Source organism: Meles meles, chromosome 3 (assembly GCF_922984935.1).
Source record: "Meles meles chromosome 3, mMelMel3.1 paternal haplotype, whole genome shotgun sequence".
In the NCBI taxonomy this organism is placed as follows: Eukaryota; Metazoa; Chordata; class Mammalia; order Carnivora; family Mustelidae; genus Meles; species Meles meles.
Genome location: NC_060068.1, coordinates 151,053,303 through 151,068,692, shown reverse-complemented (window position 1 = coordinate 151,068,692; position 15,390 = coordinate 151,053,303). Strand labels below are relative to the sequence as shown.

The window sequence follows — 15,390 nt, the reverse complement described above, 5'->3', positions numbered from 1 at the left end:
GGGGGCGCTGGATGGGGTAGATTAAGAGGAGACAGACCAGAGGGTTGAACTTGATAACAGGGCTGAGCTCGAGGGGGGGGGGGGGGGGGGGAGGAGAGCTGGGGGGCGGGGGGACTACCTGTGGGTAAATTGCCCTCTGGCCGGCTCCTGGGAAAATCAGGCATCTGCACCCTCAACCCAAGTGAAAAGTCAAATTGGTAACGAAGTATGGCCGTGTCCCCAGCTGTCACCGTGGTACTCTGCCCTGAAACGTCCGTCTCTTCTGCACACCTGAGCTAGGGGCTACTGCACGCTCCCGCCCAGGAAGCCTGTCTAGTCCTCTGATCTGAGCCCCGCGCGCCATGCTGAAGCTTCTGGATCGGATCCCTCGCGTCTCTTCCTCGCTTTGCCCAGATTTCCTTCCTTCGAGGCTGTCTCGACACTCGCGTGCTCCCCTTTCCCCCTTTGGTTCGCCTGTGAATCCCACCCCTCCGCCGCCGGGCTTCTGTCCCGAGCAGCAGACGCACGGTTCCCAAGGGTTTGCTTTCCTGACCCCGGCGCTACACGCCGCCAGCCGCACTTGAAACAGAATCCAGACGGTGACCACCCGGCAGACCGGGAAGCGGCGCCCTCCTCCCCTCGCTCCCTTCAGCTTGCGGTCAAGGGCAGCGATCGCGCCGCCGCAGGTCCCTGAACTTTCCTCGCTCTTAGAGAAGCGCTTTGTCTCTTTAAAGGAGACTGGGGATGAATATTAACGACCCGGGTAGGTTCTAACCGAGAAATCTACCAAATCCGCTCCATTCCGTGACAGGGATGGAGTCGGAGGTCCACGAGCCGGGGCCAAGCCCTCAGGACACCGCTCGCGCTCACGGCGCTCGGTCACCCCACAGTCCGAGAAGTCGCCCCCGCGCACCCCACCCCCCCAAGTCTGCGAGGAGAACCGTGGGAGGGGGCGCAAGGCGGATCCTAGAGCGGAGGCTTCCCCTGCCCCAGCCCTCTCGTGCAGCCTGCCTGCTTCCCAAGCCCAGTGCAACAGCAGTCACCTTGACTCGCCGCGCCACGGTCCCCAGAGGTTTGCAAAACGCCAGAGGGCCGAGGCTCCCAGGCACGCGCTCGCCTGGCCGGAGACCCTCCCCTGGGGACGAGTTTCCCTCCCTCGGGCAGCGTGGCAAGTTCCCACTTCGTGGCAGATAATGCAGGGCGGGGCAGGTGAGCGCCCCGTCGGCAGCCTCCGCGCACCTACCTGGGATGGCTAAATTGGTGAGGGGGATGCTGTGGATGCTCTCCGGCAGAGTTGCCATCCAGTCGGCAAATTTCAGCTCGTTCTTCCCCTGAGACGAGGCCATCGTGCCGGTCGGCGTGCCGCGCGCTGGTCCCCGCACTCCTCGGCAGGCTGGCAGGCTGCTGCCTCTAATCCAATGTTTGCTCCGGCCCCGCTGGAGTTTACACTCCGCTCTGCGCCACACCCACAGGATGGCGCAGACACATGCTAATTTTAATAATTATTCAAAACACCCCATGCTCCCCTAGTGCCTCCGCCAGACTCCGCTGGAGCTTTTGTTCCTGACGTCCGCGCTCGGCTTTCTCCTCTCTCCCCTCCCTCCTCGACTCCCTCCTCCCGTCTTATCCCTCCTCTGCGTCTCTGCCTTTTCTCGCCATTCTGCAGCTTTCCTTGTCTTCTTTCTAACTTGGTTCACCCAGCTGCTTTGCCCATGGCTGTGCTCGGCCCTTGATGTGACTTCCCGGTCCTATCTGTATGAAAACCAGTCTTGGGGTTGAACCTAAAATCCTAGTAGACTTGGGATGCTATCGCCTCCCAGGGAGCAGACTCTCATACTGGCTTTCAGGACTTTCCATTCTTACCAAAGAGCTTTCCTTTTTGTAAGCTACAACAGGTTGTGCCTCTCCCCGGCCAGAGCCCACAGCCCTGCTTATAACAAAATGGTGGTCTTTAATCACCAGTTCGCCTAATTTTTGGAGTAGTTGACAAGAGTGCTTTCCGCAAAGAGCAGTAAATTCTAGTGGTTCCTACTTATTCCCTGATACCCTGTTCCAGACATTTCAAGGTAAAGAAGCACTTCAACCCCTTCTTTTCCTGGATCGTGAGAAATCGGTTATTGCTATGGAGAGAGCTGCCGGTGTGCTCTCTGTGTCGTTTTCATGGCACTCAGGACATGGCTAAAGCCCAATGCTAGAGGAAAATCGCATTTCCCAGTGACATACTGTAATTATTGCCAGTAGCAGTTGGTAGAATTTATTTGGCAACTTTCAAAATGATTTATGCGATTGTCTGACTTTTCATTCCTCCGCAGACTGGAGAGATGTGTCTCTCTCAGGAGAAATCACTCATTGAGCCTCCAAAGAACTGTCTTGGTCCACCTGCTCTCAGATAAGAAAGAGAAGAAAAATCCAGTTTTACAAATATGATAGTCCAGGGGTGGCCTGAGGAACGTTCAAGAAATGCACTCAAAATATGTTAAGTCGTTGCAACCCAAAGAATGTAGATGCAGTGGTGTGTAAATCCTGTTCCTAAAGCAAATGCTTTCAGTTGGAGAAATGAAAACAAGGTAGGAGAGAGAGCTAGAAAAGCTGGGAATGATCATTCAGTAAACCACACAGCACCCAAAACCACAACTAATGCTTGCTTATTATAAGAAGATGCAGAGCCCACAGAATATTTACTCCAAATGGGGTACACTGTGAGAAAGATGGAGAGAAGAGATTGTTCCTCATCCTTAGTGATCCAATTTTCCATTGCTTCTTCGAATAATTCATAGCTTCAAGAGAACAAGGTAGGGTTATCTTTCAGAATAAGAAAGACCTATCCTAGGATTCTTTTTCCTAAGATAAATCTTAATATTCTTGAGAGCCCAGTAGGAGCCCACAAATCCTTTTGATTAGAGTGAAAATTTAGTTCCCTATAAGATGCTAGGTCAAGAGACCTACAAATACCACCCTTCTGAATAATGCTGGTGCTCTGCCGGCATTATGGCAAGGCTGCGAGGAGAGAGCTCAGATCTGGGAATCAGTTGCTTTGTCTAAATAGTTTGGACAAGTCTTCTAGTTCTGTTAGTCCTGGTTATCTCCATTATAAAATGTTGATAATAACTCAGAGATTTGTGGTGAAGCTTCCAGGAAGGAGTGTACATGAAAAACTTTGTTATCAGCAAAGCATCATACAAAATACAAGATTTCTGTTTATTAAGATAACATATGATTATTTCCTTCATTATCTTTTCTATCCACACAGAGCATCCATCTTCAGGAGAATGAAGCAATTATTAGATCTTGGGAATATTTTTTAATAAGATACACTTTAAAAATGCCCTGTTCAACTATGTTGAACTTATGTGTCTCTAAAAGGTTGCAAACCTTTTTTATTTTTTAAGATTTTATTTATTTATTTATTTGACAGAAAGAGAGAGACAGAGCATACAAGAGGAGCAGCAGGCAGAGGGAGAGAGGGATGCAGGCTTCCCACCGAGCAGGGAGCCTGATTCAAGGCTCTTGTCCCAGTAAGCTGGGATCATGACCTGAGCCAAAGGCAGTCACTTAACCAACTAAACCACCCAGGTGCCTCTAAGCTTACTTTTTTTTTTTTTTTTTTAAATGAGGCCACTTTAAGTGTTGAGGAAAATTGTCTTTATAAAGAATTGTATGACAATGCAGAAAAAGGGGAACCCTCTTACACTGTTGGTGGGAATGAAAGCTGGTGCAACCACTCTGGAAAACGGTATGGAGGTTCCTCAAGAAGTTAAAAAGAACTTCCCTATGACCCACCAGCTGCACTACTAGGTATTTACCGCAAAGATACAAATGTAATGATCCAAAGGGGCACCTGCACCCCACTGTATATACCAGCAATGTCCACAATAGCCAAACTGTGAAAAGAGCTGAGATGTCCATCAACAGACGAAGGGATAAAGAAGATGTGATATACATATATACAATGAAATATTACTCAGCCATCAGAAAGGATGAATACTTACCATTTACATTGACATGGATGGAACTGGAGGGTATTATGTTGAGTAAAATAAGTCAGTCAGGGAAAGACAGCTATCACATGCCTTCACTCATATGTGGAATATAGGAAATAGCAGAGGATCATAGAGGAAGGGAGGAAAAACTGAATGGGAAGTCATCAGAGAGAGAGAAAAACCATGAGAAACTCTTAACTATAGGAAACAAACTGAGTGTTGTTGGAGGGGAGGTGTATGGGAGAATGAGTTAACTGGGTGATGAGCGCTAAGGAAGGCGTGTGATATGATGAACACTGGGTGTTATATGCAACTGATGAACTGTCAAACACTATATCTGAGATTAATGATGTACTATATGTTGGCTAATTGAATTTCAATTATATATTAAAAAAAGAATTAGTACATACCTTTTGGTGAAATAAACAATCCCTCTCCTGTTTTATCTGCTTTAAATTTCAGAATTTTTAATATATTGGTTTTGCATAAAATTTCACATTTTTCAGCTTGCAATCCACCAGAAAACACAGGGTTAAAAGTTCATAGTTCTGAATTTCTTTCCTAGTCTTATAATCAATATTTTAGGCAATTTTATGACCCAGTTTCCCCATCTTTCTATTACCGGCTCTGCCATCACTTATTAAATGACATTAAGAAATTCATGTAATTTCACTAAGCTTTAGTTATCCCACTGCATTAGCCATAATTCTCTAGAGAAATATATATAATATATATTATTATACATAAAGTATATTATATATTTATATATAAAATATAAATAACTTTATATAATAAATATAAATATGTTATTATTCATATATAAAGTAAAATATAAATATAAAATATAAATAAATATATATTACATATATTTATGTTTATAAATATATATGGGGAGAGTGAGGGAAGGAGAAAGGTGGAAAAAAGGGAAGGGAGGAGGAAGAGACAGGATTTATTTTAAGGACTTGGCTCATGTGATTGTAAGAGCTGGAAAACCTGAAAGGCATCCAGTAGGTTGGGAAATCCGGTAGGATTTCTATATTGCCGTCTTGAATAGGAATTCTTTAGGAAACCTGTCCCAGTTCTCAAGACCTTTGACTGATTAGATGAGGCCCAGTAACATTATAGAAAATAATTTGCTTTACTTAAAGTCAAATAACTACATATGCTAATCACATCCACAAAGATCTTCACAGCAACATCTAGACTAGTGTTTGACTAAACTACTGGGCATCATAGTCTAACCAAGCTGACACATAAAATTAACCATCACGGGGCGCCTGGGTGTCTCAGTGGGTTAAGCCTTTGGCTCAGGTCATGATCTCAGGGTCCTGGGATCGAGCCCCGCATCAGGCTCTCTGCTTGGCAGAGAGCCTGCCTCCCCCCTTCTCTCTGTCTGCCTCTCTGCCTACTTGGGATCTCTGTCTCTCTGTCAAATAAATAAATGAAATCTTTAAAAAAAAAAATTAACCATCACAACCACTGGTAAACTAAACTAGAAGTTGTTACTGATCTCTAGGGCCCCCTGTGACTCTATTATCCTACAGCTCTATTTCCTTTGTGATTGTTTCTCATGTGTATAGCTTCTGGAAATAGCAAGAGGTAGAATGAAAATATTTCCTTTGTTTTTGTTTTACTTTGTTTTCTCTAACCAGACAACTTAAGGTGTGGAATAACATTTTAATCTCTGCAACAGAGATGGAAAAGACTAATGATTTTCAGTTGTGGTGTCAATAATTGTTAACCTTAAAAAACTGTTAAGCATAAGTGGAAAGAGCAAAATGACTTGTTGCAGTGGCCATGCTACTATTAAAACTTTTTCATGTAATCTTTAACTCTCAATTAAAATCAAGTTATGCCCAGTTGATACACATTACTACTCATTTGAAACATTTCCTTATGTCATATCCTCTTCCACTCTTAAACACACATGGCTCTTTCTTCCTGGAACTAAACCCATGCTTATATGGTCAATTAATCTATGACAAAGGAGGCAAGAATATACACTGGGGGATAAAACAGTCTCTTCAATAAATGGTGCTTGGGAAACTGGACAGCTACATGCCAAAGAATGAAACTGAACTACTTTCTTACACCCAACACAAAAATAAACTAAAAATGGATTAAACACCTAAATGTAAGACCTGAAACCATAAAAATCCTAGGAGAAAACATAGGCAGTAATTTTTTTGACATTGGCCTTAGCCACATTATTCTAGATATGTCTCCTCAGGCAAGGGAAACAAAACCAAAAATAAATTGATTGGAACAACACTAAAATAAAAAGCTTTTGCACAGTGATGGAAAGCATCAACAAAACAAAAAGGCAACCTACTAAATGGGAGAAGATATTTGCAGATAATATATCTGGTAAGGGGTTAATAGATCCAAAATACATAAAGAATTTATACAACTCACACCATTAAAAAAAAATCTGATCATAAACTGGGCAGAAGAACTGAATAGACATTTTTCCAAAGAAGGTATAGAAATGGCCAACAGACACATGAAAAGATGCTCAACACCACTCATCATCAGGGAAGTGCAAATCAAAACCATAATGTGTGGTGCCTGGGTGGCTCAGTGGGTTAAAGCCTCTGCCTTTGGCTCAGGTCATGATCCCAGGATCCTGGAATCAAGCCCTGCATGGGGCTCTCTGCTTGGCAAGAAGGCTGCTTCCCTTCCTCTCTCTCTCTCTGCCTATTTGTGATCTCTGTCAAATAAATAAATAAAATCTAAAAAAAAACAAAGCAAAAACCACAATGGGAGATCACCTTACACTTGCCATCAAAGAGACAAGAAATAACAAGTATTGACAAGGAGATAGAGAAAAAGGAATCCTTCCTTAAGCATCTGTTCGTGGGAACGTGTATTGGTGCAGCCACTGTGGAAAACAATATGAAGTTTTGTTTAAAAAAAAATTAAACATAGAAATACCATATGATCCAGTAATTCCACTACTGGGTATTTATCCAAAGAAAATGAAAACATTAATTCAAAAAGATATACACACCTCTATGATTACTGCAGCATTATTTTTAATAGTCAGTAAAATGAAGCAACCTAAGTGTCCACTGATAGATAAATGGATAAAGAATTTTTGGTATAATGTAATATTATACCACATACATATTATACCATATATATTAGAATACTACTTAGTCACATTAAAGTGTTCAGTCTCCCCCGCTCTCTTCCCCCACATCTGCCCCTTATGTGCCAGCCCAGGACAAGCTAATTAACACCCATTGAATATAATCTAGGGGTTGGAATCACAGGCTCTGGCATCTGAAGGCCTGGATTCAAATCCATGTTTTCCCACTTAGTTACTGTGCATTTCTTGGTTTCCTGAACTCAAGTGTGAGAGAAATTATTTCCTCTTGGGGGAGGGAAAGTAGAAGGCACTCTGAAGCTGAAACGAAGTGCAGAATCTAAAGTTTATTGAACAGAATGGGAACTTTGTAAACTGTGGTTTACAGTTTTGCTTCTTGCTACCCTGTGGAATGCACTTTCCTGCTTTTATCTGGCAAAATTCTTCCCATTCAAACTCATCTTGGCAACTCCCCTTCCTGTCCATAGTAGAAGTAATCTCTTTCTCTGCACGCCCACTGCAGTTTGGTTATAGCTAGCTTATGTGTTTCTAATTCTGCATTTACTCTTAAAGCATTATGTGGATCGGGATGGTGCTATTGGATACTCTGTAATGCCCCTCTCAATGCCTAAGGCGTACAGCCTCATAATACCCATCCATTTCCTCATTTCATAAATATTTCTTGAGTGTCTCTCATGTGCTCTGTCCTGGAGAGCAAAGATAGAGCTGCAAGTCCCTGAGCTTGTTTCCATCAGAAAGTGGCAAATGATAGCTTCATGGCTGAACAAAGAAATGACAAGCCTAGATCTCTCACCTCAATGTCAAGAAGCCTTCTTTGGCATGCCTATCCTTTAGCACCTCACTGGGTACCAAACACTTAGAACTTAGTTTTGAAAATATATTTTGAAAGAAAAACTGGTTCAAAATTTTTCTGCATCTCTACTGTTTCCTCTCATTTGTCCTATCCCTAGAGCCATCTTGGTAAAATTAGTGCTGAAACCTAGAAATAGCATGATGTAGATTTTTGAGGGGCCATTACCAGCAAAATGTGTGATTTCTCTTGGCATGGGAATGGCTAGAGGTGGAGGGTGGCCTGGGAAGGAAGAAAGAGACCCCTACAGGTCCACATGCAGAATCAAAAAAATCCAAAAATTATTTTACTCATTCTTCCTTAAAAAACTATGACTATAATTATACCAGAGCTCATAGCAGCATTATTCACAATTGCCAAAAGGCAATTGACAAAGGAATGTCCATTGATGGATGAATGCATAAACAAAATGTGGTTTAATTGTATGATGGAATATTATTCAGCTTTTAAAAAGGAAAGAAATTCTGACCCCTGCTACAACTTGGATAAACTTTGAAGACATTACTCCAAATGAAATAAGCCAGATACAAAAGGACAATTATTATGTGATTCCACCAATATCAGCTAACTAACATAGTAAAATACATAGAGACAGAAAGAAGAATCGTGGTTATCAAGCAGGGTCTGGGGAAGTGAGAACAAGGATTACGGTTTAATGGGTACAGAGATTCAGTTTAGGATCATGAAAAAGTTCTGGAGATGGATAGTTAGTGATGATAGTAACACAACAACGTAAATGTACTTAATGCCACTGAACTGTGCACTTAAAAATAGTTCAGATGGCAAATTTTATGTTATGTATATTTTAACAAAACAAAAAACCCTAATGACCAATGATTATTAGTCATCAGAAGGACCATAGTTGTTTGATCAACTATAAATTTCCCATCATACTCATCTAATAAGAGTTTATCTTCTAGCCAATGACTATGAGGAACACACCTGAAATTACACAAATTAGGTCTGTTACTTTTGGCTGTGAGGGAAAACATACATCATGGAAACTGTGGAATATCTCCTCAAGAGGGCATGTGAGCTTATAAAATTTGCTCTTTTGTTATGCAATTTGGGGGGTGGATTTTAAGAAGTGGTATTTGCTCTGATTTGGATGCTGCTAGGAAGTGGTGTAGGGGTAATTCAGTGAGGATCTTGGTAAGTCTTATATAGAAGGAGGTTAGGCTAGACTAAGACTAGAGCTGTAGGAAGTCAAGAAGCAGGAGTCACTCACAAGGGTGCAGGATATTTTGATTGGGATGATGTTGATCGTACAGATTGCTCTGGGCACATAGACATTTTAACAATGTTTATACTTCTGATCCATGAGCGTGGAAAATTTTTTCATCTTTTTGTGTCTTCTTCAATATCTTTCATGAGTGTTTTTTAGTTCCTAGATTATAGGTCATTTAACTCTTTGGTTAGGTTTGTACCAAGGTATCTTATTGTTTTTGGTGCTATTGTAAATGGAGTCAGTTCTTTAATTTCTTGTTCTACAGTTTCATTGTTAGTGTATAAGAAAGCAACTGATTTCTGCACATTGATTTTGTATCCTGCCACATTACTGAATTGCTGTATGAGTTCTAGTGATTTGGGGGCAGAGATTTTGGGTTTTCCACATATAGTATCATGTCATCTGTGAAAAGAGAGAGTTTGACTTCTTGTTTGCCAATATGAATACTTTTTATTTCCTTTTGTTGTCTGATTGCTGTTCCTATGACTTCTAGTACTATGTTGAACAATAGTGGTAGAGAGTGGACATTCTTGTGTTCCTGATCTCAGTAGGAAGGCTCTTAGCTTTTCTTCATTGAGAGTGATATTCACTGTGGGTTTTTCATAGATGGATTTTATGAAGTTGAGGAATATTCCTTCTATCCCTATACTCTGAAGAGTTTTATCAGGAAAAGATGCTGTATTTTGTCAAATGCTTTTTCTGCATCAACTGAGAGGAGCATATGGTTCTTGTCTCTTCTCTTATTTTTGTGTTCTATCACATTGATTGATTTGCAAATGTAGAACCACCCTTGCATCCCAGGGATAAACAATGTGGAAGGTCCTCAAAAAATTAAAGATAGAGCTACCCTATGACCCAGCAATTGCATTATGGATATCTACCCCAATGATACAGATGTAGTGAAAAGAAGGGTCATATGCACCTCAACATTCATAGCAGCAATGTCCACAACAGCCAAAATGTGGAAAGTGCCAAGATGCCCTTCAACAGATGAATGGATAAAAATGTGGTCCATATACATGGTGGAATATTACTTAACCATCACAAAGGATGAATACCCAACTTTTGCATCAACATGGATGGGACCGGAGGAGATTATGCTGAGTGAAATAAGTCAGAAAAGGTCAATTATCATATGGTTTCACTTATCTGTGGAGCATAAAGAATAGCATGGAGGACATTAGGAGAAGGGAAAAATGAAGGGGGAAAAATTGGAGGGGGAGAGGAACCATGAGAGACTATGGACTCTGGGAAACAAACTGAGGGTTCTAGAAGGGAGGGGTGTGGGGGATGAGTGAGCCTGGTGTTGGGTATTAAGGAGGGCATGGATTGTATGGAGCACTGGGTGTTATACTCAAACAATGAATCATGGAACACTACATCAAAACCTAATGATGTACTGTATGGTGACTAATATAACACAATAAAAAAATTGCACAGCAAAAAAAAAAGTGCAGGATATTGGATCATTTTTGTGATATGGACAATACTAATGTTTTATCTATTTTCAGACATGATTACAGAGGAATCATGTTCCTTTTCTTATTCATCAAGGTCACAGAGTGGCCTTGTCCAATATTGATGTTCCATAAACGTGTTTATATTCAACAGGGGAACACCAAGGCCAAGCTGATAGTACCTGAAGAACAACAGCCAGATGTCAGGGACTACTTTTCTCTTTCTCACTTCTAAGCAGGACATGGCCCAATCTAATTTATCTAGAAGTCTAAGAGTCTTAGTCTAGTAGACCTTTGCCAACAATAAATGTTACTGACAACTTAGATATGTACTCCCCATCAATAAAATTTTCATTTATACTTTATGGCACAAACAGCTTGATGCAATAAAGCAAATTATATATCTGCATGTGCAAGCTCATGAGGGCTCTTGCACAAATATTCTCATGAGAACTTTTGGAGCTCCTTGCCATCCTCGAATATTTCCTAGTGTACACATAAGCAAAGATAATCCTCGCTGCAGGGTAACTCATTCAATTTGCAACCCCCAAAGTTAATCCTGTAGATCTAGGGCTGTCTGACAGGCACAGGTAATGTTGTGGGATACAACTAACACCTGAGAGAAGGATTCTAAGAAGAAAAGTCAGACACTGAGCTCTGGGTCCAGCCCTAGTCCTAGAACTGCAGATCAGCTGGGAAGGAGGGTGTCAGAAATCTGGGCACACTGTGAGAGGGAGGCCAGGTATGTGGCTGTACAGGGAGCTCTGAGCAATGTGCAACACTGGGAAACAAAAAGGAATTAGAAACAATGACTATTTGTGCTCATACATTTTTTCCAATTACCATTGTAGCACCATTTAAGGAAAAACTTCTCCTAATAAAGGTTTACTCTAATGACTGGATAATCGTCTTCATTCAGTACTAAACATTTCTTTACAACTTTATGCAACTCTTAGTCCCTACATGACTTTTTTTTCCTTTTGCTTTCATTATATAACAAACGATTTAAAGATTGAAGCTCCTCTTTTTCATGCTTAAGCTTAATGGCTCGAATGTAACTATGCATTAAAAAGATGTTAAGTGATGTAATGAGCACTGGGTGTCATAGGCAACTGATGAATAACTGAACTCTACATCTGAAACTAATGATGTAAAATATGTTGCTAATTGAATTAAAATTTTAAAAAAATGTTGCCACATCCCCTTTATTTGGAAAGATGAATTCCACAGCATTTATAGTGCCTTGACTTATTCAAATTAATACTATAGCTTTGGGCCATACCACTCTTGTCAGAGATTATAAAGGTGAGGGTAGGATGGAGGAAAGCAAAGCAGAAGGCATTTAATTTTTTTCTTCATTACATTAAAAAAGTTTATGTGAATTATTTATATTTTCAAAAACATAAAAATAAGTAAAGATGTAATAAAATGCCCAGATCCTGTATTTGCCTTAGTAAATGTATAAACTTGGCGGATCTTTAATCTAAGCCATAAACTACAGACACTCAGAGTAGCTGTACACAATTCTAGTCCTGAACAAAAATGAATTCATAATTTGCCCTGGGCATGTGTTTATCATGGCCAGCTGTCATAAACCTGTCACTATACTGTTCTGGTGGTAAACACTAAATTCTGTGTGTGTGTGTGTGTGTGTGTGTGTGTGTATGTGGTTTAAGCCACAACTAGCTTCTGATTGATGCCATGTTACCATAAAAAATTTCATTTGATATATTAAGTTGATTACTTAATTCGAACAGTCAATTCATATTTTTAAAATCATCAGTGATTGAATGAACGGAGTTTTTCTGACTGCATTTATCGTTAACCTGTGGAATATATTCGTGATGCTCTAAATCCTCTGCCTTCGGCTCAGGTCATGACCCCAGGGTCCTGGGATGGAGCCCCACATCAGGCTCTCTGCTCAGCGGGAAGCCTGCTTCCCCCTCTCTCTCTCTCTGCTTGCTGCTCTGCCTGCTTGTGATCTCTGTCTGTCAAACAAATAAATAAAATCTTTGAAAAAAAAAAAACTAAGATTTAGGCTTCATCTTGTTCACTACACATCAAGTCATCCACATGACAACTACATTGTTCTATTACGTATCACATGTATATAAGATACATTTTTATACTTCCTCATATAGGTAATAATATAATTTTACTTAATTACTACATACAGCTTGAAAATAACATTTGTCAAACATAGTAAGAACACATTTTGCAGATGTCTCTGAAGAGACATATAAAGACCCTTTCACAGTAATAGAGAAACCACATTTCTAAAATATAGAATGCATTCTATCTAATAGTGATCTAAATATTTGTACCAAGTGCTGACTGACTGTATTAGGAGTCAAAATTTCTTTAAAAGCAAACTTGCCTTTATACACACTACAGAAAATGATTATGGTTATGAAGTTTACACCACATCCAATAAGAACAAACTAACATTAATAAAAGGTAGCTAAAGAGCAGCTTTCCTGGCCCAGCAAAGACAGCTACGGTCCCAAAAGAGATGAATGCCAAGTCCATCATAAATCACATAGCAACTGACAAAAAGGTCCAAAAGGAGACTGCAAATGCCTAGATGCTTACTTCCCTGGCTGAGAGATTCTAATTTGTAAAGCACCTGGAAGAGAAGAGGAAATAAGAAAATATAATCCAAGAGGAGACCTCCCTGCCACTTTCCCACATCACTGTGGGATAAGGCAGTTACGGAGCTACCTTCCAGAAACAGAAAAATTGGTAGGCGTTCAACCTCGATATTTTAATGAAATTGGCAGAAAACTCATGTGGTCAGGGTACTGCAAAGTGGCACATTTCTCAAAGTGAATCATACTGGTTTGCTGACCCAAAGAGTCACAAGACTAATCTGGATTTTGCACGGAAATTCAAAAAGGCAATACTGAAAGTTACGGTTGAGTAATGTGGCCACCTGCAGGCAGACAAGCAACAGAAAAATGTCCCAGTATGCACTGGCTAATAACAGGGAAGTTATTTTCTTTTAAAATAATTTATAGTAAGAAAATTATAACCCAGCATTATCATATACTTTCTGTAATTATAAAACTTGAATTTTTCATACATGACATTTGTTGGTATAATTTTCCACAAAGATATTACTCATTATATCTCATTATTAACTTTGATTAGTGAGATTGAAAAAGAATACATCTATTATGATTATTCATGCCACTATTATTTTCTTTCACAAGCACTGAAAAAGCTGAGATGTGACTCTTGACTTATACTGAAAAGACACGGGATTTGGAAAATCCGACATTTGGAAAGAATGGGTTTGAACTGACTTCGCTTCATTACCACACCTTTAACGTGGATTGGGAGGCCTTCATCTTGTTAAAAATTAAAATAAACTATACAAAACAGCTATTGGAAACAATAATAAGGCTATGTGAAGTAAGCACATTTCTACACGCTATGTATTTAATGATGTGCTTTGATGGTAGGGCATTAGTTGAACTTAATAGTTATAGGAGTAATTAAAATATATTATAAAAAATTTAGAAATTATGTGAATGGATTTCATGTGAAGCAAATATTGGCAGGTCAGCTAATTAGTAATATGACTTAACGGTTTCAGACTAACAAAAGATAATTTTGAGTATCTGTCACTGATTGGTATTAACCTTTTAAAATTGAACTACAGACCAGTACAGTTAATACTGCAAGCAATGGGCAGAAGAGAAGAAAAGTAGGAGGCATCCTGGAATCAAAGTAGAAGAAGCCAAGAAAATGAATAAAAACAAAAGCTGGATATAAAGCATGGTCAAGGGTGAAATAGAATGATGATGATAAGTATATGAACTTACCTGACCATTCTTTACAACAAAAAGAAAAACTCAAATTGGAAAATTATTCAGTTAATACAATTACCGTAGAAAATTTTGCTGATGAATTTGGATCAAGATACCAAGTTTGGCACATCTACACTCTTGTTTATTTAACACTAATTAGCTTGTTCCTCTTCATTTCGCCTTCTATTGTGTAGTTATGCCTAAAGCTATCCTCTAACAAAAGATCCAGATGAAAACGGGGTGATTCATTCAATTATTCAGATGTTTTGCCTATATCTGGAAATCTTGAATTCTTTTTCCTGTTTCATTTAGATATTTTGGCAGTATACATCATTTCAACAAAAGAAGTGGTATATAGATATATAGATATATAGACCCAAGTGGTAAATTTTGTGTAATTCCCCAGGGACATATGCCAGGATAGAAAAAAACACTGTAAAAATAATTTAAAATATTTTTTAAACAGTGTCAGAAAATACACCTTCATCTGACATAATAAATTAAAAGAAAAATAATCAGCCATATTTCAGTATTTCAGTCAGTGATCCAGACTCTCTACCATATATTAGCTGAGCATCAGGGAAGAAGGAAGATACACCTAATAATATTAGACATCGTTCCTGAGTCATTAGTACACACTGGAGGCAATAGCATAAACAACACAGCATGTATAAGATTCCGTTAGTACCTTACATGGGGATGAGGATGCATGGACCCATTAGTGCCCAAGGTCCTCTCTCCAGGCTTAAATTTTCAGTTGAGTCATCAGAGAAATGCAAAGGTCCTAATGATTAAATATATAAGCCACTCAAATTGATTTGCCATTTAGCTCACAGAAGCCATATTGCATGTTTCCTTTGCTGATGTGCTAAGTATCCTCAAACCTTCTCTCTACCACCATTGTTGTTTTTTCTACCCCTTACTGTATGTTTTCCTAATAATTGTGCTTTTCTTATGCTCACTACCCTGTGATAT

The 15,390-nt window shown here is 39.8% G+C and overlaps 1 protein-coding gene across 1 annotated transcript in view; it reads right to left on the bottom strand.

Annotated features, from left to right (window-relative positions):
* The window catches only part of PLCXD3 (phosphatidylinositol specific phospholipase C X domain containing 3), a 174,388-nt gene extending 172,871 nt beyond the window's left edge, over window positions 1–1,517 (bottom strand). The window contains exon 1 of the mRNA XM_046000972.1: window positions 1,223–1,517. Within this exon, the coding sequence (XP_045856928.1) occupies window positions 1,223–1,325 (103 nt within the window). The 5' untranslated portion in view covers window positions 1,326–1,517. The remainder of the gene's footprint in view (window positions 1–1,222) is intronic.
* Between the last annotated feature and the right edge of the window lie 13,873 nt (window positions 1,518–15,390).